Source organism: Panthera leo, chromosome C2 (genome assembly GCF_018350215.1).
Source record: "Panthera leo isolate Ple1 chromosome C2, P.leo_Ple1_pat1.1, whole genome shotgun sequence".
NCBI classification, from domain to species: domain Eukaryota; kingdom Metazoa; phylum Chordata; class Mammalia; order Carnivora; family Felidae; genus Panthera; species Panthera leo.
In genome coordinates this window covers 94,125,566-94,150,742 of record NC_056687.1, presented here as the reverse complement: position 1 = coordinate 94,150,742, position 25,177 = coordinate 94,125,566, and the positions used below count along the sequence as shown (strand labels likewise).

Sequence of the window (25,177 nt, the reverse complement as noted above, 5' to 3'; positions counted from 1 at the left end):
TGCACAGCTACAAGGTCCAAAGTATTAGTTCATTTGTTCCACAAATGTGTATTAAGTATCTATTCTGAGCCAGACACAATTCTAGGTGTTGGGAACATCTTACACATCTAGGGCTTGTAAAAGACTTGGAAGGCCTCTGCCCTTGTGGAACTTACCTAGTGGCATTAGGAACAAAAGAGAGAGAGAATATCCTCCCACAATGTTGACAGAAGATGGGAAATAACGGCTATTGCAGAAAGCCTGAGGTGATTTCCTGGATCCTGTATATCCAAGAAAGCCACTGCTTCAAAATCTGGGTCACACTGTGGAATAGCTATAGAAGGCCAAAACACGGAAAGAAAAAGGCAGAGAATCAGAGAGAAGCTTCCCTCCTCACCGTTCATGCAAGGATCCTTTAGGAGTTTTACCATATTGATCAGGAAGAGTCAAACCTACTGTCTGTAAGTTGATGCATAAAAGCAACAGTAATGACTGTGCCTCTGTCCCATGCTGAAAGAACCCCAAAGATGGACCGCCCAACGTAATAATAGGGAGATAACTAAGCTTCTTTGCTATACAGAGCTCGGTGCTGAGAATTTTACATGCATTGGCTCATTTACTTTTTTTAATCACCACTCGGTGAGATAAACACTAATTTTATTCCCATATGAAGAAAGACCCAGAAAGTTAAGTAAATTGCCCTTGCCCAAGGACACATACCTGGCAGATAATGGATCCTAGCTCTGTCTCATACCAAAATCTATGTTCTAAACCACTGCATTTCCATTCATAAAATTATTTTTCATCATCTCATTTAAAAGAAAGAGTATCAATATAGAACAGGAAAATTATTCAGCTATCTTCAGAAAACGGTCTGTGTTTTCAGATTATTATCTTAGAAGAAACAAACGTGTCCTATTAGTCAAAAGCAAATACATACCACTTTCTCAAATACATGAGAAATTAAGAGATAAGCCTTTTGCAATCGCTTCAATGTACATAAGCCCAACGTCTAATTATTGAATTGAATTATGATTCAAGAATGATTGGAGAGTAGGGGCCGTGGCGGCTGCGGTCATGGTGGTGGTTGTGAGGTGAGGCAGGCTGAGGGGGAGCAGCCCAAGGGGGGATACCCCGAGGGGGGGAGGGCGGGGGCTGGTGGCAGCGGCGGGTGGACTCGCGATAAAAAAAAAAAAATTAAGAAAAAAGAATGATCGGAGATTGGTATTTCATCCGACTAATAAGTTACTGCTCAAAGTGCATTTTACAACTGTATACACTTCCACCTTCGTCCTCTACTTGATAATTGAATTAATAATAAAACACCTAAGATGAAACTGGTTTCGAGAAAACAAGACAGAACTCCATGATGAAGCGTATGCCCCTTTGGGAATGAAACCGTGTCAAAAATCTTTATCAAAACTTCAAAAGTATGGTAATAGAACTGAACTTTGAACAATGGGGAGAGGTTTTGCGTTTGCTTGAAATCATTGAAATTAAATGTAATGAAAAGTGATCAGAGTGCTTATTTTTACTTTGTTTTGTGGGAAATTGTGCTGGGAATGTGGATCTATTGTGCACAAAGGATGTTGGCTTTATGCTGGAACCACCAGGCAGGTTGAGTTGAGAAACAATTAGCTCAGTCAGCAAGCCTTTGAATCTGATTAAGCCAGGAAGTGGGCACTCCCCACGACAGGGCAGAATGAAGGGAATGGAGGCTGAAATCCAAAACAAGGAATGACTTCTCCCTCTCCCTCCCTCTCTCTCTCTCTCTCTTTCTCTTTCTCTCAGGAAACTAGTATTAGAATTAATTGTATCAAATTTATGTCAAGGATTACTTCATTACAATTCACTATCTTTGGTGAAACAAATGCAAGCTTGTTTCCAAGTAGATCAACAGTCCACATGCGTCATGTCTACTGTCTCCAAGAAACTTCTGTTTACTGAGGCCTGACATACCCTCATGTTTTGGTAACAAAATATCTTTGAGATCCAGGACCCAAGTCACAGAGAAGATGCAGAGCCTATCCCAGGCTGCTGGCCGAATTCTCATTTCTCTGGGGACTCTCAGTGTATTCTCTGGAGTTATCGCTTTCTTCCCTGTCTTTTCTTACAAGCTTTGGTTCACAGGATGGAATGTCTGGATTGCTTGCCCCATCTGGAATGGAGCTTTGGTAGGAAAATATTTTATTACATATATTGAGAGAGTATAGAAAGAAGGGAGGGAAAGAAGAAAAAGAATGACGTGTCTTTTTGGGGGTGCTCCTGGGTGGCTCAGTCAGTTAGTTGAGTGTCCGACTCCGGCTCAGGTCATGATGTCATGGTTCACTATTTCAAGAGCCCCACATGGGGCTCTGGGCTGACAGCTTGGAGCCTGGAACCTGCTTCAGATTCTGTGTCTCCCTCTCTCTCTGCCCCTCCCCCACTCATGCTCTGTCTTTCTCTCTCAAAAAATAGACATTAAAGGGGCGCCTGGGTGGCTTGGTCGGTTAAGTGTCCGACTTCAGCTCAGGTCATGATCTCACGGTCCGTGAGTTCAAGCCCCTCGTCGGGCTCTGTGCTGACCACTCAGGGCCTGGAGCCTGTTTCGGATTCTGTCTCCCTCTCTCTCTGCCCCTCTCCTGTTCATGCTGTCTCTCTCTGTCTCAAAAATAAATAAACGTTAAAAAAAATTTTTTAAAAATAGACATTAAAATAATTAATTAATTCATTTCAAAAAAAAAGAATGACATGTCCTGTTTAAGTTTTGCAACAATACAAAGAAGTCAAAATTCTACAGAAAATTAGATGACTGTAGAACATATATTTCTGTTAGTTGTCTCTTAAATGTACAATCTTTCTTAATATCATTTTATCATATACACTATCACGTGTACTATAATGAAATGCTGTTCAAGAAATTCTTAAAAAGTTGTTTTAGTCTTCTCACCTTGGTTTTCTGAGAAATTGGAATCTATCTTTTGAAATTTGAATTTTATTGTTTTAAGTTTTTTTTGTTTTTTTTGTTTTTTTTTCAATAATCTCTACCCTCAATGTGGGGCTCAAACTCACATCCCTGAGATCAAGAGTCACATGTTCTCATGACTGAACCAACCAGGTGCCACTAAAATTTAAATTTTAGAAAAGAAATATGTAAACCATAAAAAATGTAAAAAAAAAAATGGAGAACCGAGTAAAATAATCTTCAGATGAATGCTTTCACTAGAAATACTCAGGTGTGTTGACATGATCCAAGGATTTGCAAGCCCCAAACCTTAGTTCTCCCACATTTTTCTTTGCACGCAACTGTTTGAACTGCAAATAATTCAAGAATTTGGGTGATGTACTTCACTAACTTCACAGTTCATTAGCAAGTGTGCATGTGGCAAATATAAGTAGGCACCAAGTAGCTGCTCCATGTCTATTTACTGAATGACTGTACAAAGGAAGGATTAGACCGGTACCCCAGCCCTCTGCGTCAGAGAAATGAACACATCTAGCCTTGTGAGTTGGTGTCTTCCATGGTGGTATGATTTAAGAGGAGTTACAGAGGCTTGCAACAAATCCTTCTCTCATTGTTTCCTGTGATGCATGACATTCACCATTGGAGACTAGAGAATTAGACTTTAAAGCCTTTTGATCTGAAGGAGTTTTCTATTGAAATGTAGCCAGTCTTGGGAGAGGCAACACTCTAAGTCTTAAAAAATCTAACTTTAACTAAGATATCACCTAAAAGCAAGATGCTATAAAATACAATTTTAATCTATTTATTAAGTAAATATGTATTGATAACCTACTACATGCTTGAGTTAACAATGGGGGAGAAAAAAAAAAAACAAACAAGGTCTCAATTTTTAAAAACTCCATCTAGTGGGACTTAAGGATGGTGAGTAGATGGGAGAAAGCCAAATGGTGCAAGTGTGGGACTGAACAAGGAAACACTTTGATGATGTTTTCCTTTTTTCTTTTCTCTTCTTAATTTTTTAAATGTTCATTTATTTATTTTGAGAAAGAGAGAGCAAGTGGGGGGAGGGGCAGAGAGGGAAGGTGAGAGAGAATCCCAAGCAGGCTTTGCACCCTTAGCACAGAGCCTGATTGCAGGGCTCAAGCCCACAAACTGTGCGATCATGACCTGAGCCAAAATCAAGAGCCAGACGCTTAACCCACTGAGCCACCCAGGCATCCCTTCTTTTTTTTCTTTTACATCTACCTCCCAGTCTTGCCGGTCTGCTCTTTTCCTCATCTCCTACCTGAAACCATATGTTCATTCAAAGAAAGAGTTATTAAACATTTACCAGAATGCAAAAATGACAGTGACATTTATTCAAGCAGCTTGCACACTTTCTGTTGATGACCCAGAGTAAGAAAAACATTTTACATCCAGGACCTAGAATGTACATAGTTGCATGTATATAGTTCTCTCTAGATAAGTAGTTAGATTTTGATACATATATAGAACATAGAACAAACAGCTTCAAAAAAACAATATTTTACCTTCTGTGTCAAATGAATTGATATTTTCTATTCTATTAATTTTTTTTTTAATTCTGACTACAGAACTGACCCAGTGTTTAATAAAACCATAATTGTAGTCCAACTCTGTATTCCTTTCTTGTAATTCTTTGCCTATCCCTGCAGCCTATCCTAGAACATTCAGCAGACACTGAGAGTTGATTAGGATCACAAATTATTGAATACAGATCTGCTCTATGCCAGTATCTGTTTTATCAGTTACTCCCAGAGAAATGACAAGGTCTGTCTCCAGCATACAGCTAGTTGGTGGCTATTTGATTTTGAGACCAATGGCATAGGGAATTGGAATCCGAAAGGTAGGATTTGGGGAGACAGAGCCTATGCTCAAGTCCAGATTCTGACATTCTTGGTATATGGTCAAGAGCAGGACCCTCACTCAGCCAGTTATACACTGCCTTACCTATAACATGAGGAATTTTGTAGGTAAAGAGAGTCCATGCAGAGCTGTCTAACCCTAAGATGCTCAGTGAGAACGACCAAATTTGAACAAAGATTGTGTAATAAAGAGCTTCCCCGGTTTTGAAGCTCTACACACATGCTAGTTAATACCATGCCTTTCGTCTGTGCTGTGAGCGAGGAAAATTTCTACCCTCCAGGTGCTGGGAGGGTACCCTTCACATGGGGAATTCATTTCCTGATTTCAGGGGGACAGAGGAATGTTCTGGCACCAGTTGCTTAAGTAACTTTAATTCAAAGTAATCAATACACCAAAGTGGCGTATTTGGGGGCTGCCTGCCCTGAATCCCATCCGTGCCCAATATCTGTCCAAACGCTTTGATCCTAACCTCTTGCTGCCTGCTCACTTCCCCATTCCATTCCCTGCCCAGTGGCTGAATTCCCCATCCTGTTAGCTTTGGGACCTCATCTCCTACCACTCTTCCCTTAGCTCATTCCATTCCCTTAGTCATCACACTGGCTCCTTGTTGTTTTCAAATATTCCAAGGTGTGTTTTTGCCTCAGGGCCTTTGCACTATCTGTTCTCTGCCTGGAGCTTCCTCCCACACAAGGCTTATTCTCTCACCTCCTTTTAATTCTTTGAAGAAATATCACTTTCTCATTGATGCCTTCCTTTATTACCCTCATTTCCCTATTTAAAATTGTAAATCTCAGGGTGCCTGGGTGGCTCAGTCAGTTAAGCATCAGACCCTTGATTTTGGCTCAGGTCATGATCTTATGGTTCTTGAGATCGAGACCGGCATTGGGCCCTGCCCTGACATCGCAGAACCTGCTTGGGATTCTTTCTCTCCCTCTCTCTCTCTCTCTCCCCCTCCCCTGCTTGCTTGTTCACTCTGTCTCCCTCAAAATAAATAAATAAAACTTTAAAAATAAATAAATAAAATAAAATTGTAAGTCTCTCCCACAACTGGCATCCCCAGTCTCTCATTCCCCACTCTATTCTTTTCCTGATGGTCCTTATCACCATCTAATATACTACATAATGTATTTATTTATTGTTTGTTAATACCCCTCCCAACAAAATGTATATTGTACAACGGTGGGGATTTTTTTTTCTATTTTGTTTACTGCTGTGCCTCCAGCACTTGGAACAGAATGAGTCACATACTAGGTGTTCCATAAATACTGTTTGATAAATATGGTTGAATAAGGGAATGAGTCCGTGCTCAGGTGGTACAAAATGCATCATATCAGTGAACTCTCATTAGGTTGCAAGGACTAAAAGTCAAGCCAGTATTCACACTAAAGCAGGACAAAATCGTCATGAAAAGGAAAGCAATAAGAGTGCTCACTCTTTCAGTAATGTCTAAATTTGGAACAATGTGATTTTTTTTCTTTTTCTAGTGAGTTTCCCAGTGAAGCACAGCTCTGTCTGATCGGGGTCAACTACAAAAGGTCTCTGACTCGTGCCACAACTTTCCTTCCTTCCCATTTCTCAATGTGCCTGAAGAGTGAATCTTCCTTTGGTGGAAAGACAATGTGTGCATTTCAATCCTATTGACATTTCCTTTTGCAAATGACTCCATATCCCTTCGGAGACTTAGAAAAGATAGATTTTTACAAGCGGAACAGAACTTTGCATTTGTTCAGTGCCTTCATTTGAGACTTTCTGAATTCTTCAAAGTATCGGTCCTCAGAACTCTCCTCACTCTACTCTGATAGCCACATGATAAGCAGTTTTCCTAGGATTTCTGAACTAGGTTATTTAAAGGCCATCAGCTGCCAGAAAGTATGCAGCAAGATCACAGTGCCTGATGGACTGGGCTCTACTTGAATCCCGGAAAACGTGGCTTGGCACCCTCCAGTGACTTAGTTAATGGCAAGCCACAGTGCTGTATCCAGAAGCCTACCTGGAGACAGGAACTTGGGGAAAGGTGGGCAAGACGTCCCGTGCAGGTCCCAGTTTCCTCCCCTGTCAGAGAAGGGACTTGATTGTACCATCATCACTCAAGCCTCTTATAGCTTCAGTGGTCCTGAGATTTCCAAACACCTGATGGCCAATTTCCGCTTAGATATCCTAAACTTCTGTAAGCCCGGCTTGTTCCCCAAAAACCATCTCACCACCAAAAGCAGTGATTTCTTCTCCAGACTTTCCTGGCTTTGAACTCGATTTCAAACCCTAGAGTGACTTTTGATTTCAACCCTTCCCTCCAAACTAGTGCTTCTTAAACTGTAATGTGCATATGAATCACCTGGGGATCTTGTTAAAATGTACACTCCGATTCAGGATATCTGGGGTGAGGCCGGGCACCTGGGTGGCTCAGTCGGCTCAGGTCATGATCTCATAGTTAGAGGGTTTGAGCCCCATTTTGGGTTCTGCACTGTGCTTGGAATTCTCTCTCTCCCTCTCTGCCCCTCCCCTGCTCGTGCTCCCTCCCTCTCTCTCTCTCTCTCTCTCTCTCTCTCTCTCTCTCTCGTCTCTATCTCTCTCTCTCAAAATAAATAAATAAACATTTTTAAAATTTTATTTACAAAATCTGGGTGAGGCCTGAGACTCTGCCTGTCTCACAAGTTTCCAAGTGATGCCGATGCTGCTGGTCCTAAGACCACTCTGACAACAGTGCCCTAAACCAACCCACCCTCAGCCTCACTCCTACCCCACCGCATCCAGTCAGTTGCTAGCTAACTTTTATTTTTCTCGTGAGGCATATCCTTATCCATTCTTTCCTCTCATGCTCACTGGGCACCACCTCCCCCTCAACTCCTTACCACTTCCCACCCCCACCCAGGTTTCATGCCTACATGACTTTGATAGCCAAACTGTGGGAACCCATTCATTAATGAATCATAAAATCCATCTATTGCATAGCTAGCAGCATTTATAAAAGTAGAATAGAATAGAATAGAATAGAACAGAAATGGGGCACCTGGGTGGCTCAGGTGGGTCAGTTAAGCGTCCAACTTCAGCTCAGGTCATGATCTCGCAGTCTGTGAGTTTGAGCCCCGTGTCGGGCTCTGTGCTGACAACTCAGAGCCTGGAGCCTGCTTCGGATTCTGTGTCTCCCTCTCTCTCTGCCCCTACCCCGCTCATGCTCTATCTCTCTTACTCTCAAAAATGAATAAATGTTAAAAAAAAAAAAAATTTTGAAGACCCAATTCTGACAGAGACGCCTAGGCCTCACCTCATTCCTACCCAGCACACACTTGAGCACAGGCTTGTCTTTCTAGACCTCTGCTGTGTCAGTCAAGCTCCTCCTTCAAAAACCTTCAGTGTTGTTTCATTGTCCAAACGAAGCCGAGATATGTTAGCCTGAATTTTGAGGCCCTTCTCAACCTAGCCTCATGTGGCTTTCAAGCCTGATTTCCTACTCTTTTCTACCAGGAACCAGAGCTCCTGCCCCTCTGGGCCCCTGTCTCACTGTTTCCCAAGCCTGGCTGCCACCTTCCCACCTTTACATGCATTTCTCCCACTGCCCAGACTGCCCTTCCCTCTGCCATCTCCTGCTGAAATCACACCCATCCCTCAAACCTGCTTCGGGTCCCGTTTCCCCCATGCTGCTTTCTTCCACGATCATCCCCCCTGGAAGCGGTATCTTGTCACTGGGCCCTTCTCACACGGAGTGTACTCACTCTTCCTGCCTCATTTTGTGGACACTCTTATACGCACATTACTTTCACATCTGGACTGCAAATTCCAATGAAAGTTGGAGCCACTGTGTGTATGATTATTACTTGGTGAGCTTGCTTGTCCTATTTATCCTCTCTGTTCCATCTTCTAAAAAGTAGGAGAAGATCAGGGCACCTGGGTGGCTCAGTCGGTTAAGCTTCCAGCTCTTGGTTTGAGCTCAGGCCGTGGTCTCCTGGTGGTAGTGAGATCAAGCCCCATGTCAGGCTCCATGCTGAGTGTGGAACCTGCTTCAGATTCTCTCTCTCTCCTTCTGCCCCTCTCTCCCGCTCATGCGCACTCCCTCTCTCTTTAAAATAATAAATAAATAAATAAATAAACTTTTTAAAGTCGGAGAAGATCTCCATCGTTATAAGGATTAAATGAGTTATCGTATGTAAAATGTTTAGTGTAGTGCCTGGCATACATACAGTAAGGGCTCAGTAAATGTTAATTTATGCTATTATGCCATCTGCAGAGTGCCTATCACATCCCTTGTTGGCAGTAGACTCACAACAGATGTTTATAAGTGAATAAATTAGCCCATATTAAAATGATTCCTCTAGGGGCACCTGGATGGCTCAGTCAGTTAAGCATCTGACTCTTGATTCCAGCTCAGGTCCTGGTCTTGTGGTTCGTGAATTCGAGCTCCGTGTCAGGCTCTGTGCTGTCAGGCTCTCTCTCCCTCCCTCTCTCTCTCAAAATAAATAAATAAAGTGATCCCTCTAAAAGTTTCTATTACTGTTGTGATGCCTCCCCGCTTCCTTCAATTCGTCTGCTTCTGGGAACCTTTAGTCCTTTATGTCCTTTACAGGGGGCAATTTAAAGAGCCTGTGGGAGGGCCCACAATTATCATCCGACCAGAGTGTTAGCTGCTACCGTTGCAAACCCCAAGCAATCTCTCTGGAACTGCCTGTGGAGCAGAAAGCTAGCCTGCCAAGAAGAGTAGAGAGAGAGCAGAGTGCAGGACTGGGCCTTCTCTCCGGGCTCCTACCTCCCCAGGCACCCCCTCTGGGTCCTTTCTGAAACCCAACTGCCCTGTTGTGCCCAGCTCTTGCCTCTCAGACACCGCCTCTCACATTTCCTTTTCCCATTTGACTTCTCTCCCCTACCCTCAAAACTCTTCCTTTTTCTTTCTTCCCTCTTCCCTGTCTAAATACAAGAGTTTAAAAAAGAAAAGAAAGCAAGAAAACAGGAGGCTATGACTCAGGGGACACCCGCCCTCTGTCTCGCAAGCATGCTGGACAGGGGCACCAGGGAAGATGGGTGTGCTCGCCCCTGAGCCACCTCCGTCCACAGGGTGGGTTTCCCAAGTTACTGAATGGCATTCATACACCAGCCTACTCCATGAAAGATCTTTTCAAAGTTTTGTGTAAACAAAGCAAAATTCAAGCTGGCAGCTACAACCAAAATATCAGGCGACTGCAATTCGGCTGCATTTTTCAACTTTTGAAAGGAAAGAAACGGTTCATGCCAAAGTGGTTAAGGCAACCTGGAATCTAAGCGTCTAATAATGTCAGCTCTCTCCTTGGAGTTACACCAGGAGAGGAGTGTACCCTTCACTTTTCTCTTGTTTGCCCCTGTGTTTCTCGCCCGTAGAGGAGTAACGTGCCCATTGGATGCCTTTGCCTCTGAAAGCGTAGACTGGCCCCCGGCTCAACATCAATGTTCAATTGCTCTTAATAATTCTGTTTTGTTGTGCTATTTATGCTGGCTCAACCTCCACAGGGTCCCTTGGAAACTTTCCTCTTGAGAATCAAGCCAACCTCTTTCGACTACAGATGGTTCTGTTTTTATCCACGGGAGTTTTATGGTGCGGCAATGCCACGTCTGGAATTTCAGCCTGAGCCACACGAGAAGTGTTGTGTGAACGTACATGTGCATACTTCTCCCCCACCTCTCTTGAATTCTCCAAGTCAGGCATTCAAAATAAAATATGCCAGGAAAATGAAAAGCTGGATCTAAAAAAAAAAACAAAAAAAAACAGGCTGGACACAGAAGCTATAAAAGCAGCATATCACAAAACCATATTGGTAGAAGCTCTGATTTCCACCCCCTTAAATTTGTTGATACTATATATACAGTCATGTTTATTTCTCTGTCAAAAACCTAATTCGTAACTGCTTTTACTCCTGCCCTCATTCTATATCTGGTTTCAGGCACGTCTCTTCCTGGTTGTCTCTCTCAACCTCAAAACATTCCCTGACCAGGAACAAATGATTTATGGGTCAGGAATAAGCAGTTTCCAGGCTCAGTGACCACAAAAGGTCTCCTTCACCAGACCCGGAGCTGAATCAAAGATGAGCCCAGAATTCTTTTTTCTTTTTCATTATATATTGCCCTGACACCATTCCCTCCTTTGTTGAACAATTTTCATTCTGCACTTTGGGTCTTTTTCCCTCAACGGAAGCTATTAAAAAACAAAACAAAACAAAACTTTTGAAAAGCTGAACACCGGTGCACCCAGAACAATTAATGTCCCACCATGCATTCACTCTAATTATAATCTTTGTTACTTGAGAAACAGAGATCACATATTTGCATCCCACCAGTAGGCTGAGGCTCCTGAATCTCAAAAGAAAAGGAAAGAGTAAAAGATAATGCTGTTGCTGGGCAAGTTTTCAGGGTTCTGTGACACATTTCCTTTCCGGTTCCTCCCATTTGTAATTTTAGCAATTTGTGGGAAAGATGAATGATAGACAATTAATCAAAATAAAACATATGGCAAGGGTTATAAAGCCAAGCTTTTATTGCAGTGACACCTTACAGTAGGGGAGGTTATAATTGCAATGGCAAAGGCAGCACAGAAAATAAAAAAAAAAAAAAAAGAGCTTGTATGAATCATGTCTTTATGACACTGATGGCTTTTTTCTTCATTGTCATCCCAGATGAGGAAGAGATCAGAGCCATAAATCCATTTAGCCATTTGCTGTTCTTTCTAGTTCATAATAAAGTTGTCAAACCGTGAGACAGATTGAACTCTTTCCAGAGGTACATTCTATCATGGATATTATTTTTCCATTTTCTTTTCACAGGCCATCATGACCGGTATACTTCTGCTGGTGGCTCACAAAGAGTGGACCAAGAGATACCTGGTAAATATATAGACCTTCAGTAGGATGGTTGAATAGGTTTGAAGGTCAAACCTCTACCAGTTCAGGATGGAACATAGAGAATGTGATTCCCGATTATAATTGAGTTCCTTCTGATTGATGCCTTACTATGATGGATTTCAGTAATAAACTGGTTTTAAATGAATATTTTTTATTTTTATTTTAGAGAGAGAGAGAGCACAAGTGGGAGACAGGGAGGGAGAGAGAGAGAGAGGGAGAGAGAGAGAGAGAGAGAGAGAGAGAGAGAGAGTCTCAAACAGGCTCCACTCTCAGCTTGGACAGAGCCCGATGCAGGGTTTGATCCCACAACCCTGGGATCATGACCTGAACTGAAATCAAGAATTGGACGCTCAACCAACTGCCACCCAGGTGCCCCTTAAATGAATAATTTATATCTGATTTCTTCTCCAAACACTTACTACAAGTTCCTGCGATTATTGTAAATATTTAAGTATTCCAATTTGGAGAGGACAGAACCAATGTTATGCTCCCAAATTTCATTCTGAATAAATGGATCTATAGGCTCCTCTGTTTTTAATAATGTATGTTTAAGGCTCAACTCCTCAGCTTGGGATGTCCTTCCACTGTCTCTGTTACTTCTCCCCCCCCCCCAAAAAAAGGATGGGAAGTCTATGATATATTGCATTTCAATAGTAGGGAGCCAAGTAATCCCAGGATATAGAAAGACTACTTTGTTCTGATCATAGATCTTCCCATGGCTCAAATAAGTGTGAGTCACCTGGGAATCTGGTTAAAATGTAAATTCTGATACAGTAGATCTGGGGGAGGTATGAGATTCTACATTTCTAACAAACTTCCAGGGATGTCAGTGCTACTGGACCATGGACCATGCCCTGACTAGCAAGGTCCTAGGATAAGGCAGGGATTCTGGTATTCATCTTTTTCCCACCGTAAGCTGGCTCTTAACACATGATAGAAGATAAATAAACACATGTTTGTTAATGGAATTCAATTAGTTTTTGGCTCAGTTGGCTGATATGTTATTCTCCCAGAGTGTAGATTCAAGAAGAGAATAAAAGGGCCTAAAGAGAAAATTGTAACCCATTTCTCCTTCACTTCCCAGTAAAAGAGATTAATATCCAACAACGCTTTCTTTCTCCACATCGCTGAGAAGCTTTTGAAGAGTCTAGTTTCCAAAGTAACAATTTATTTTTGTTTTATTTTCAGTGGGAAGCTAGTTTCACCTTTGTGATTCTAAGCATTATGGGATGTCCACTTCATTTTGCGATAGCCTTGGAATCTGCTCTCCTTGGTCCATATTGCTTCTACTCATTTTCAGGGATTGCAGGGACCGGTTACCTCGGTTATGCAGTTGCCTTCCCTTTTCCGTATGCAAAATTCCCATCAGCTTGTGTGGACCCACCACACTATGAAGCGTACCACCTGACGCTTCAAGCCTTCGACCTGTGCCTGAGCTTCGCCATGTTCTGTGTGTCCCTGACAGTGTTCATCAAGCTTTCTGCAGGACTTATCTGGAATAGACACATACATGTAAGTTTTCAGAAAGGGGGAACCAGTTTTTTCCATCCTGAATGCTAAAATGGAAAGTCTGCCATATTAGTGCCTGATCTGTCTCTCTTACTTGTCACTGTATCTTTTATAATCAGACTTTTCCCACTATTTCTACTTCTACTCCAGCAAAGAGGCTGATATACACCAACAACAAATTTACCTTTCTAACTTTTTCTAAGATGGCTAATAAGAATATTAATAATATTTGGGGCATCTGGGTGGTTCAGTCGGTTGGGCGTCCGGCTTCGGCTCAGGTCATGGTGTCACGGTTCGTGGGCTCAAGCCCTGTGGTGGGCTTTGTGCTGACAGCTCAGAGCCTGGAGCCTGCTTCAGATTCTGTGTTTCCCTCTCTCTCTGCCCATCGCCAGCTCACACTGTCTCTCTCTCTCTCTCTCTCTCTCTCTCTCTCTCTCCCCCTCTGTCTCTCTCAAAAATAAACATTAAAAAATTTTTTGAAGAATATTAATAATATGATAGTAATAGAAGTATGAACTGAATGTTTACTATGTATCAGTGTACTTCCCATTTCACACATAGTAGACTATAGCTAAAAAATGATGTAATTTGAGGGCTCCTGAGTGGCTCAGTCAGTTATACTCCCAACTTCGGCTCAGGTCATGATCTCACGGCTTGTCTGTATGAGCCCCACGTCAAGCTCTATGCTGACAGCTTAGAGCCTGCTTCAGATTCTGTGTCTCCCTCTCTTTCTGCCCCTCCCCTGCTCATGATTTATTCCTGTATCTCAAAAATAAACAAATATTAAAGAAATAAAAAGAATTATGTAATTTGCCCAACATCACACAGCCACTGAGCATGAGGACCAGATTCAGAACCCAGAGCTATTTTTCTTAACAGTTCAGATTTATCCTGGACTTCTCGTCACCCACATTGTATCCTCTCTCCTTCGCTAGACATCAAGATGCATAATTCTGGCCTCCAGGAGGGTTAGAGCAGGATCAACTGGGAGAACAGTACAAGTGATTTCTGATTCCAAATTCCTACATCTGATATGGGTCACTCCATTGTGGGTTGAACAGCCTCCTCCTGGAAAGAGGTATTTCCCACTGCAAACTCTTATACTGGCTTGATAATTCAAGTTAGTTTTATATTAAGGTCAGGTGAATTTGAGTTATGTTAGCCAATTTTTTTTCCCGGTTTGATCATATCAGCACAGATCAGCAAAGCTGGAAGACAAGAACTTGGCACTCTCAATACCTTTTGTGGTCAGTCTTGTCCTTTCAACTTCTACATAAGTCTGCAAAGGAAATCCTGTACATTCTTAGGAACAGAGTTGATTTTGCAAGGAGGCCCACTGAGAGTTGAGGCTAGTAGACCAAAATGACCTCCCCTGCTGTTCTGCCAGTGCATCTAGAAGTTTAGTATTTGAAATTTCTCCCTTGTGGGGACTATCCCAACTTCCTAGAGCCCTTTTGTTAAAAGGAACATAAACCCAGGAGAACTACACATTAAAGTGTTAGCCACCCATAACTCCTTGGCATCAGACATCTGGCTGCCATCTTTGGGCATGACACCTAAAGTTTAACAATGGATGGAGGTCAGCGAGAAAACTATGAAAAATTATGTCCAGAGCTTGGTAAGCCAGCCTCATGGAAACCCAATAGTGAAGCCACCTGAAGTTCCTGGAAAGAGAAAAAATTCATTGAGAACAAAACAAAGTTCTCTAAGTTTAGAATTTTGCCTTTGCCCATCTTGCTCAAAACAAGTGATTTCTAAATTAAGTGTGTAATTTCTAAATTGGATGCAAGATCCAACACAACTACAACATGTTGCTCAATGTGGATCAATAACATCAAAATCACCCAGGGTTCTTATTAAATCAGATTTCTGGCTTTCATCCCGGCCCACTCTTATGGCAGAAACTCAGGGGTTGGAGGCAGGGAATATGCATTTTTAGCACATGCCCCCAAGAGATTCTGGTAAAAATTCTCTTCCTAGCACAGGATTCTCTGTCACTTCTGGACAGAATCTGAGTTTTCCCATGTGCATAAAATGCAGCACGAGTTTGGGTGAAAGCTCTCGATAAATTTAACAAGCAGCAAATCTTTGGTGAGCGTTTTTGGATGATTTGACACCACTTAATCCATGGTGGTGGCATATCATGTTTCATTAGCAAGGATGAGTGGCTGACATAATGGGATATGAGGTTCTGTATTAATAAATACACCACCGCCTCCCCGAGCCCACAAGGAGCATGTGCAGCTTGAGCAAACCTTTGTTACCATGTTACCATGTAGAGATCTCAGTGATACTAGGCACAGTTTCCAGCAGTGAAATAATGTATTGTTTGTCAAAATTCTAGAAAACATATAACCTTCTCAGAAGAAATGGCAGATCACTGGTCAGGATATAGAATTCTACATGGTGATTCTGCATTTAATGAGCCTCCAGAGAGTTTTGATGTTAGGTTCCCTATGTGCTGGAAGAGACAAATCATATTTTTAAAATTTTATTAAAAATTATAAATTTATTAAAAGCTATATAAATACTGTAAAATATGCTGCTGATTTACTCTTCTTTCATAAATGTATCAATGTAAATATGCATATGTAAATACAGGAATATTTATGCATGTAAATGTATGTAAATATCGGGAAAATCGAAAGCTGTGAAAATTTGTAAGAAAGAAGAAAGTGATAGTTTAAAGGAAGATTTGGGGGAAATTGTATTGTGTTAGAGAATAAAATCATTTTTTTTCATGTATGTAATAGTCAATCTCATGATAGAAAATATTCACTTCTAAGAGTTTTTCCGTAAGTCTGAAAACACGTTTTCAGAAATTTATCAAACAGTCCCTTAGGAATCACCATATTCATCATTTCTCTCTTCCCTGTGCCTTTTCACTTTAGGAGAATTGAAGTCACCTTGCATCCCAGGCAACTCAAACTATTATAACAAGATACCAGAGACTTGGTGGCTTAACCAACACACATTTATTTCTCATGGTGTAGGAGACTGGAAGCCCAAGGTCAGGTTTCCAGTAAGGTCGATCTTCACTGAGGCCTCTTTTCCTGGCTTGTGGATGTCACCTCACTGTCCTCCCTGGGCCCTGCTCCTGGACAGAGAACTCTGTCCTCTTCTTTTTTTTTTTTTTTAAATTTTTTTTTTTTCAACATTTTTTATTTATTTTTGGGACAGAGAGAGACAGAGCATGAACGGGGGAGGGGCAGAGAGAGAGGGAGACACAGAATCGGAAACAGGCTCCAGGCTCCGAGCCATTAGCCCAGAGCCTGACGCGGGGCTCGAACTCACGGACCGCGAGATCGTGACCTGGCTGAAGTCGGACGCTTAACCGACTGCGCCACCCAGGCGCCCCAACTCTGTCCTCTTCTTATGAGGACACTAATCCCTTCGTGGGGGGTGTCTCATCCTCATGACCTCATTTAAATTTAATTTTCTCCCGAATGACTCACGTCTATATACCATCGCAGTGGGGAGTAGGGCTTCAACATAGTGATTTGGGAGGAAGACGCTAACAGTAGATAGCATCTGGTTGAGGGTCACACAGTGTCGGTGTGTGTGCGTATGCAGTCAGTTGGTCCCCAACTAAAACCACAGTGAGAAATGCTTGAAAGAGGCATAAAGGGTTTTGCTTTATGATGATTTTGATAAAAGCATTATATGAGTGCTACAGACTGAATGTTTGTGTCTCTGAAAAATTCATGTCGAAGCCCTAACCCCCCTCCCCACCTCCCCCCCTGCACTGTGCTGGTGTTAGGAGGCGGGGCCTTTGGGAGATAATTAAGTTTATCAGGAAGGTAGAGCTCCCATGATGGGATTAACTTCATGATGCCCTTATAAGAAGGTGAAGAGGCCAGAGTCCTCTCTCTCTCCACCACATAAGGATACAGCAAGAAGGTGGCCATCTGCCAAATAGGAAGAGGGTTCTCACCAGTTGCTGAATCAGCTGACACCTTGATCTTGGTCTTCCAGCCTCTAGAACGGTGAGAAATGTTTGCTGTTTAAGCCACCCAGCCTATGGTAGTCTGTTACAGCGGCCCAAGCTAAGACCACAAGCCCTTCCAAATTTTCCAGGGCCCCATGGGAGGAGCTGGAGCTGGAAAAGGAGTAAGAGTCCCCGCTTCTGTGGCTACATGAAACACCATGAAGTGACCCTGTGGGCTTAGGACTCAGTGCAGGGGGCAAAGGAGCACCGCATAAGATTAAGTTGAGAAACTAAAACGCAAAACAACCATAGCCGAAATTGTCTACATTCTTGGTCCAGTAAGTAATAAAGTGATGGGAAAGGAAAGAATTGGGACGCCAGACGTGCTGCAGCTGTCCCCTGCAGCTACTCCGCCCCTCCCCCATGGAATGGAATGGCTCCCTCTGTTTTCCTTTCATTATTCATTGTTATGTTTGGGGTTTTGTTTTTTTGTTTTTTTTAATGAAAGGAGAAAGAAAATATTTTCCCCCTTAACATGTGATACAATGGTTTTATTTTTTTTTCTCAATGAATTGAGAAATATTTGCTTCCCATAAAAGATGTAGGTAAACCCTTGAAACAGTGAAAAAACATATGAGGACAGAATATTTATCAGTGGAGGACCGTCTTCCTCTAAACACAAGACAAATCTGCAGAAATATATTGGCTTCAAATCTTCTAGCGGATGTACCCTGCATCATCAGCAATAGCAATGTGTTTTGCCATAAATTCATCCATGACTCTCATCCTAAAGGTCCGAGACCTCATGTTGGGCTACACCAAGGTCTTTCTGGTGCTTCTGGGAACTAAATCCCCTTGGGGAGATCCAAGTAAAACCTCAAGTAGGACTACACAGAGGTCAGAATGCACTGTATTTCTTCCTCACGAGTTCCTTTATGTGGTCTCCTCAACTTGGTCGATAGAAAAGTCAGAATCTAGAAAAATAATTGCAATCCAGGGCATTAGCATTCCCTTGATCTCATTATGTTCTCTGGAATAATAATGCTGGTGAGTAGTAGCAGAGTGATTGTAGGTGCTATTTATTGGGCAGTGACTACTTGTCAGGTGCTTTACCTCCTTTCTTCCTCACAACACTGCAAAACTCATTCTCCCCCTTTCACAGATGAGGACATTGAGCCTGCCATGTGGAGTCAGGATTCGCTCCTTGTCTCAAAGGGTCTGGAGGCCAGGCTCCACCCTGCTGAGCCACACCTTTTGGAGAGTGTATTCAGTTTTACAGACTCCGAGTGGCTTTGCATAAGCATGCATTTTGTGGACAGTCTTTCTTATGTTTCTCACAGACAAAAATTAACTCACATATCAGAAATGGAAGCTATTTTTTCCAGGATACTTTCATTTCATTTAATCAGCAAGATGATGCCAAGGGTGATAGCAACTTGCTAAGAGAGGAAATGAGAGGGAAGTGTCTATTGTGATGTATTAAAATAAGCTTGATATTTTGTCAAAGCAGAAGAAATAGCTGAGGAGGTAACCTGAAAACTGCCTTTTGTCAGTTTTTATTTTATAATCATTGTGAGTATCAACATATTTTCCTTTTGACAGTCAATTTAATCTTTTAATATAAAATATCCTACTAGGGTGTTTTTTTTTTTCCTTGCTCCTTACTTTTAATCTAAAATATTATTATGGGGACACTGGGGTGGCTCAGTAGTTAAGTACCTGACTTCTGCTCCAGTCAAGATCTCACAATTCATGGGCTCAAGCCCCGCGTCAGGCTCTGTGCTGACAGCTCAGAGCCTGGAGCCTGCTTCAGATACTGTGTCTCCCACTCTCTCTGCCCCTCCCCTGATCATGCTCTGTCTCCTTTCTCTCTCTCTCTCCCTCTCTCTCACTCTCTCAAAGATACATAAACATTAAAAAAATTTTTTAATGTTATTATTATGAATATATTTTTCAACAAACTTTAAGTGCTGTATTTAAAACAAATAAGATATATATTTAAAACACAGAAGAAATTTTTGCTTTCTAAAAGAGCAGAAACTTGAGCAGAAGTCAGAAACCTCCATTCTCTATAATCATATAAATTTGGTTTCAACAAAGAAAATTGAATTTATACTAGTGAATATGTCAGAATGACTGAAATGGTGCCAATATGTGAGCACAAAGCCATTTAGGGAGGTAACAATGTTGGCTGGACACTTTGCATTGTATTAATTAACGAAGAGAATATGCAGTGGCTGTTATTGGGCACCTGAGTTCATTCCCCCAGGAAAGAAGAGAGAGACCCACGAGCAAAGTAATAGGGTGACACGCAATCAAGGCTATGAGGATTGAGGAATGACACAATGTCACTTCCCTCCCAAACAGGCCCTACCAGCCAGCAGGGACAGTGGGTAAGGCAGCAGTTCACCCCTGCACACATCAGTAGTTGTGGACTTGAGCTTCCTCATCTCTAACACCACAGGGCTTGGCCAGCCACGTCCAAAGACCTTTCCAGATCGGTCTCGGTCTGTGATTTTCAAATAAAACTTTATTCCATTGGGGAAGATTAACACTCAGAAGGGAGGACTGTCAGCAACCAGGGGTGGCTCTTCACCTGTCCTAAGCCATGTTGATGTGTCGCTGGGGTACCCCACATAGCCTTTACCCTGCTAGCTCAAGAAGGAATATACACCAGGGACACCTGGGTGGCTCAGTCGGTTAAGTGTCCAACCTCGACTCAGGTCATGATCTCACAGTTCGTGGGTTCGAGCCCTGCATCGGGCTCTGTGCTGACAGCTTGGAGCCTGGAGCCTGCCTCAGACTCTGTGTCTCCTTCTCTTTCTGCCCCTACCCTGCTCTCTCTTTCTCTCTCTCTCTCTATCAAGAATAAAATAAACATTAAAATTTTTTTTAAAAAAAGAAGGAATATGCACTAGCAATATTATCCAATCAAGATGGATATGAGAGTTGTCACAGATTTATAGATCGCTTTAACCACTTTGGGAAAACAACTTTCTTTGCTCAGTATTCGGTCTGTCATATCAAACCAATCAGAATTATCTTGTTGGTTGTCTTTTTTTATGATTCAGGCAAAATTAATATATGGTGTTACATTAATTTTAGGTGTATGATATAATGTTTCAGCAATACTATGTGTTTTCTCAGTGCTCATCAAGATAAGTGTACTCTCTGTGCACTTGATCCCCTGTATTTATTTGACCCGTTCCCCTACCCACCTTCCCCCTGGCAAGCCACCAGGCAGCCACCAGTTTGTTCTTGTGTTTAAAAGTCTGTTTTTCCGTTTGTCCCTTTTTTAAATTTGTTTGTTCATTTTGTTTCTTAAACCCAACACAGGAGTGAAATTGTATGGTATGCGTCTTTCTCTGATTGACCTATTTCACTTGGCATTATATCCTCTAGACCAATCTGTGTAGTTGCAGAACTTAACCATTGTTTTACCAAATAAGTAAGGAGTTTTAAACTCCAGTTTATGTGCAAAAAGGTTGTTCCAAATGTTTTTCTCCTCTTATTTCATGTAACTAACCTAGTGTCATGGATAAGAAAGAACGCTGCTAGTTAAAGCAATAGAATTGCTAAGCGCTGGATGGTAATTAGTACCTATCTGACAAGAGGAGTATCTTGTGTTCACTAGTATATGACTTCCCTCCTATCACGTGTTGAGGAATCTGATTCCAAAGCCCTAAATACAACACTCATTATTTATACTTGCCCCTCAACATTTAGTGAACGTATATTATTTGCCATATACCATGCTAAAAGCTGAAGGGTAGAGACAGAAGGATGAGCAAGACATATTCTGGTCCCCCATTGACTTACAGGGACTGAGGGGAAATGTCACCTGCACCAGAAGGACCAGGAGCCCACATGAGGAATAATGAGATTTGAATTAGGTAGCGTTAGTGGACATGGAGAAGAGGTGAAACATTTAAAAGATATTTAGAAGGTACAATCAAGAGAACTTAGTATCAGTTAGCATGAGGAATAAGGGAAGAGCTCAGGAAGATGCAAAGGGGTTTCTTTTTTTTTTAATTTTTCTTTAATGTTTATTTTTATTTTTGAAAGAGAGAGAGAGAGAAAGCGTGAGCAGGGAAGAAGTGGAGAGAGAGGGAGACACAGAATCTGAAGCAGGCTCCGGGCTCTGAGCTGTGAGCATAGAGCCCAATGAGGGGCTCAAACTCACAAACCATGAGATCATGACCTGAACCAAAGTCGGATACTTAGACTGAGTATCTGAGCCACCCAGGCACCCCATGGGATTTCTTGACCATGAGAGACAAGACAGAGTCCTTGGATTTAATGTGTGAGTCCTACTTTTATCATTTAGGGTTTCATAGCCCGTCATTAATAAAAAGCCATTTTAAGAACCTAATAGAAGGCATCAAAAGGACTTCTTCCTGGGGTTCAACTCAATGAGGTACTGAAGCTTGCCACTGGACACTCCATGGCTTTAGTTGGTTACATACCAGATCCAAATGATGCCTTGCTTTGAGTTCATAATAAACCTAGTGCTGAAGAGCACGGGCTATAAGAACAGTTTCAATCTAGGCCATATTTAACAACTTATCTCTTCGTTTCTTCTACTGACACTCTTATGGCAAAGGCTGCCAATGAGCAACCTATACATAGCCAAGCCCAATGGAGTCTTTTCAATCCACATTTTCCTTGACCTCTTCACAACCTTTGAAACTATTGACCACTTTCTCCATGAAATCCTCTCCCCTCTGACTTCCATGGACAATTTGCTTTGGTTTTCTTCCTTTCTCCTTGGTTTTTCCTTTTCAATCTATCTGATGGCTCCATTGCTCTGCTGAATCCTTAAAGGCTGGTGGCTTCAGTTATCACCTTTGGGCTGATACCTCACACATCCATGTCTATAGCCCAGTTCCTTCTCCTCCTCTAATGAGTTCCACATCTGACTATTTTCTGGACACTCTCCTGGGGGTCTCACAGACACATCAAACTCAAGATGTTTATAATGGCGCTGATCATTTCCTTGTCCCCAACACCTGCTCTTCTTCCTGTAAATCCAGCTCAGTTGCCAGCAGTCCTGGTGACACTCAGGACAAGCCTGAGACTCGGAATCATCCTTGACTCCTGCCACCTGAGCTGATCACCATATCCTGGCAGCTACACCCCTTATTCACTGTGTCCCCCTTTCTCTGTACTGATCAAGTGGCCCTGGTCCAGCCCTCCATCTTCTCTCACTCAGACATCTTTGCTTCCAATCTTGTCTTTCTTGAGAAGTATCCTCCACACAGGCTCTAGACTGAACCTTCTGAAGTTCCAATGTGCTCTTGTTACTTTCCCGCTTTACATCCTTCCGTGACTCCCCTTCACACTCAAGATACAGCCACGCTCCTCTATGTGACATTCATGTGTGTGTAGCTCCTTTCCAAGAATATGTGTTCCTTGAGAATGGAGACTGACTAACGTGAGCTAAATGGTGGGACTGGGAGACTCAGAAGACAGGAGAGTAGCAGGTTGCAATACTAGATGCCACGTTTACGTATTCCTAGCCAGAGCTAAAATCTTACCTCACTCTATGTCAGGAATATTTCAAATTTAAAAGCAATTCACACAACATGCAGGAATTTACTGTGGTCATGGACTCCAAAACAGAGCTCCAGGAAGGAATACAGAGGAAAAGTAGATATGAACTTCCATACCAAGGAAAAGTGCCTTATTGAAGAATTGCTTTCAGCATTATTTATGGTATGTGGAGATCCTGAGAAGTCATGGTACTTTTGAAGTCAGTTTGAGGTATAATTGTCTCCTCTGTCACCTACCATCTGAGTAGCCTTGAGCAAATCAATATTGAACCTCTTTGAGTCCTAGAGATAACACCTACCCCACATGTTGCAAAGTGAAATGGTATAATTACTACAAAGACCCTTACACGGACTTGGCCCTTGATAGTTGTTCAAGAAATGTTTGCTTTCTTCCTCTTAGTTCTAATCAAATTTAAATTCTTGGCTCTCATTCAAAGATTTTAGAAAGAACCCTTTAACCTTCTGTTAATTTTCAAAATGCCCCAAGCCAATCCAAACCAGACAAAACAAATAACAAATGACCAAAAAAGATATTCAACAGAGAGATTCCTCACTTCCTTAGACAGTCCCTGCCCACAAAAGTAATGGTTCTTCTGAACTGTTTTATGCTTATGCCAGATATTTTATTACACATATATTTCTTTTTTATATCTTTCTGCCATCCCCCTTCACCAATATCACCAATATTGTTCTCTCTGGTGATTCCTTTTAAATCCTTAAGTGGTACCATGGTGCTGTTACTTGAGTCATCCTTCATTGGGTTCCTGTGACATAAAAAAGGCTAAATTAAATGTCAGAAGTGACACTCTATTTTCTTTGATAAATTGTAGAAATAAACACTACTTTATTTTTTTTTTCTTCTAGGGTCAAAAGAATGGACAATAAATTTGAAGCAGTGTTCCTCTTAAATTTGTTATACTTGTGACCATTATTTTGAAATACAAAATAATTTTCATCTTCAAACAGTTTTTTCTGTGTTCTTATAAAATAAAAGTTGAGATAATTGTACATTTTATGCCTTTCAGATTATTAACCTTGTTTTTTTCTGATTACATATTATGATTTTTAAAATGGAAATTTTATCATCATTGTCATAAAAATTTTTAAATCTGAAATACAAATTTGCAGTGAATGAATGTTTTCTTTAAATGCCTTTTGCCCGTGTTTAGTGTTTCATTAAACTATAATTCTATATTACCTAAATTAAGCAACCATTTTGCTCAGCATTTCTTCATTGCCATTACCAAAGCAACTGTAGATCTGCAAACACAATTAAAACATAGAATAGTAGCCATAATGAGAAGGGTCTCCTGCAAGGGGAGAATGAGCCTCCCTCCTTGCTTCTCTATAAGTTGTCTATGGCACTCATGACAGTTTAATAGTCAGAAGGGACCATAGCTGGGGCGCCTTGGTGGCTCAATCTATTAAGCATCAACTCTTGATTTTGGGTCAGGTCATGATCTCACGGCTCATGAGTTCAAGCCCCGCATCGGGCTCTGTGCTGACAGTGTGGAGCCTGTTTGGGATTTCCCCTCTCTCCCTCTCTGGCCCTCCCCCACTTGTACTCTCTGTCTCTCAAAATAAATTAATTAATTTAAAAAAATAAAATAAAATAAGAAGGGACCATAGCTGTCCTTTTGGCCAACTTTTCACAAATGTCCCAAGGTCTAAATGCCCCTGACAGCTCAACCATTCCCAAGAGGCAACCCCATTCAGCAGTTGAGTGGCTCTCAATTGAGAAGACACAGCTTATTTGGGTGGCTGTAAGAGGTCTTGGGGCACCTGGCTGACTCAGTCAGTAGAGCATGCAACTCTGGATCCTGGGGTTGTGAGTTCGAGCCCCACACTGGGTATAGAGATTAGTCAACAATAAAATCATTTTTTAAAAAATGTAAGAGGTCTCTTTTAATCTGGCCAAAGATTTGCTTCTTATATTCTCTATGTCATATATTCTTACATGTCTGTATGTCTCTATGCCCACAGGTCTTAATAATATAGCACAGTGGTTCTCAAATGTGATTCCTATGCCAGCAACAGCATCATCACTGGGAACTTGCACGAACTGAAAATTTGGGAGCTGGGTCCCAACAGTCTGCGTTGGGAAACCCTCCTCCAGGTGATTCTGATGCATGCTGAAGTTTGAGAAGCACCCGTGGAGTGTAATGGAAAGCAGGCAGGACTTCAGAATGAAAAACACCAGGATTCAGATCCTAGCCCTCTGGTCAGTTTAGGTAAGTAATGGCCTCGGTTCCTCCCTGGTCAAATGGAACTGGTGAGGAGAGCTGATTACTAGGCTTGTTGAGAGAATTCAGTGACACTATCTAGGTAAACCACATAGCAGAAAATTAAACACAAGGACAAAAACAGTGTCTAGTGTTGTTGATTCATTCGACACATTTATTAGATGCCTTTGAATATCAGTGTCTACGGAGTCCATTCATTTGAGAATGCACAAGTACAGAATGAAAATTTTAGACATAACATTAAAAATTTTTTTAATGTTTATTTATTTTTGAGAGAGAAC

At 41.8% G+C, this 25,177-nt stretch overlaps 1 protein-coding gene across 3 annotated transcripts; it reads left to right on the top strand.

Moving 5' to 3' along the window:
• The first annotated feature begins 1,980 nt into the window (after positions 1-1,980).
• TMEM212 (transmembrane protein 212) lies at positions 1,981-24,972 on the top strand. 3 transcript variants are annotated; one of them, XM_042955230.1, is made up of 5 exons: positions 1,981-2,153; positions 11,587-11,646; positions 12,853-13,176; positions 14,109-14,251; positions 17,251-17,532. In XM_042955230.1, exons 1-5 carry the CDS (start codon positions 1,995-1,997, stop codon positions 17,285-17,287), a joined length of 723 nt encoding a protein of 240 aa, XP_042811164.1. In that variant the 5' UTR covers positions 1,981-1,994; the 3' UTR covers positions 17,288-17,532. The 3 variants fall into 3 exon arrangements, with proteins under 3 accessions (XP_042811164.1, XP_042811166.1, XP_042811165.1); XM_042955232.1 differs by lacking the exons at positions 14,109-14,251; positions 17,251-17,532 and adding an exon at positions 24,637-24,972; XM_042955231.1 differs by lacking the exons at positions 14,109-14,251; positions 17,251-17,532 and adding an exon at positions 23,518-23,698.
• The last annotated feature ends 205 nt before the right edge of the window (positions 24,973-25,177 follow it).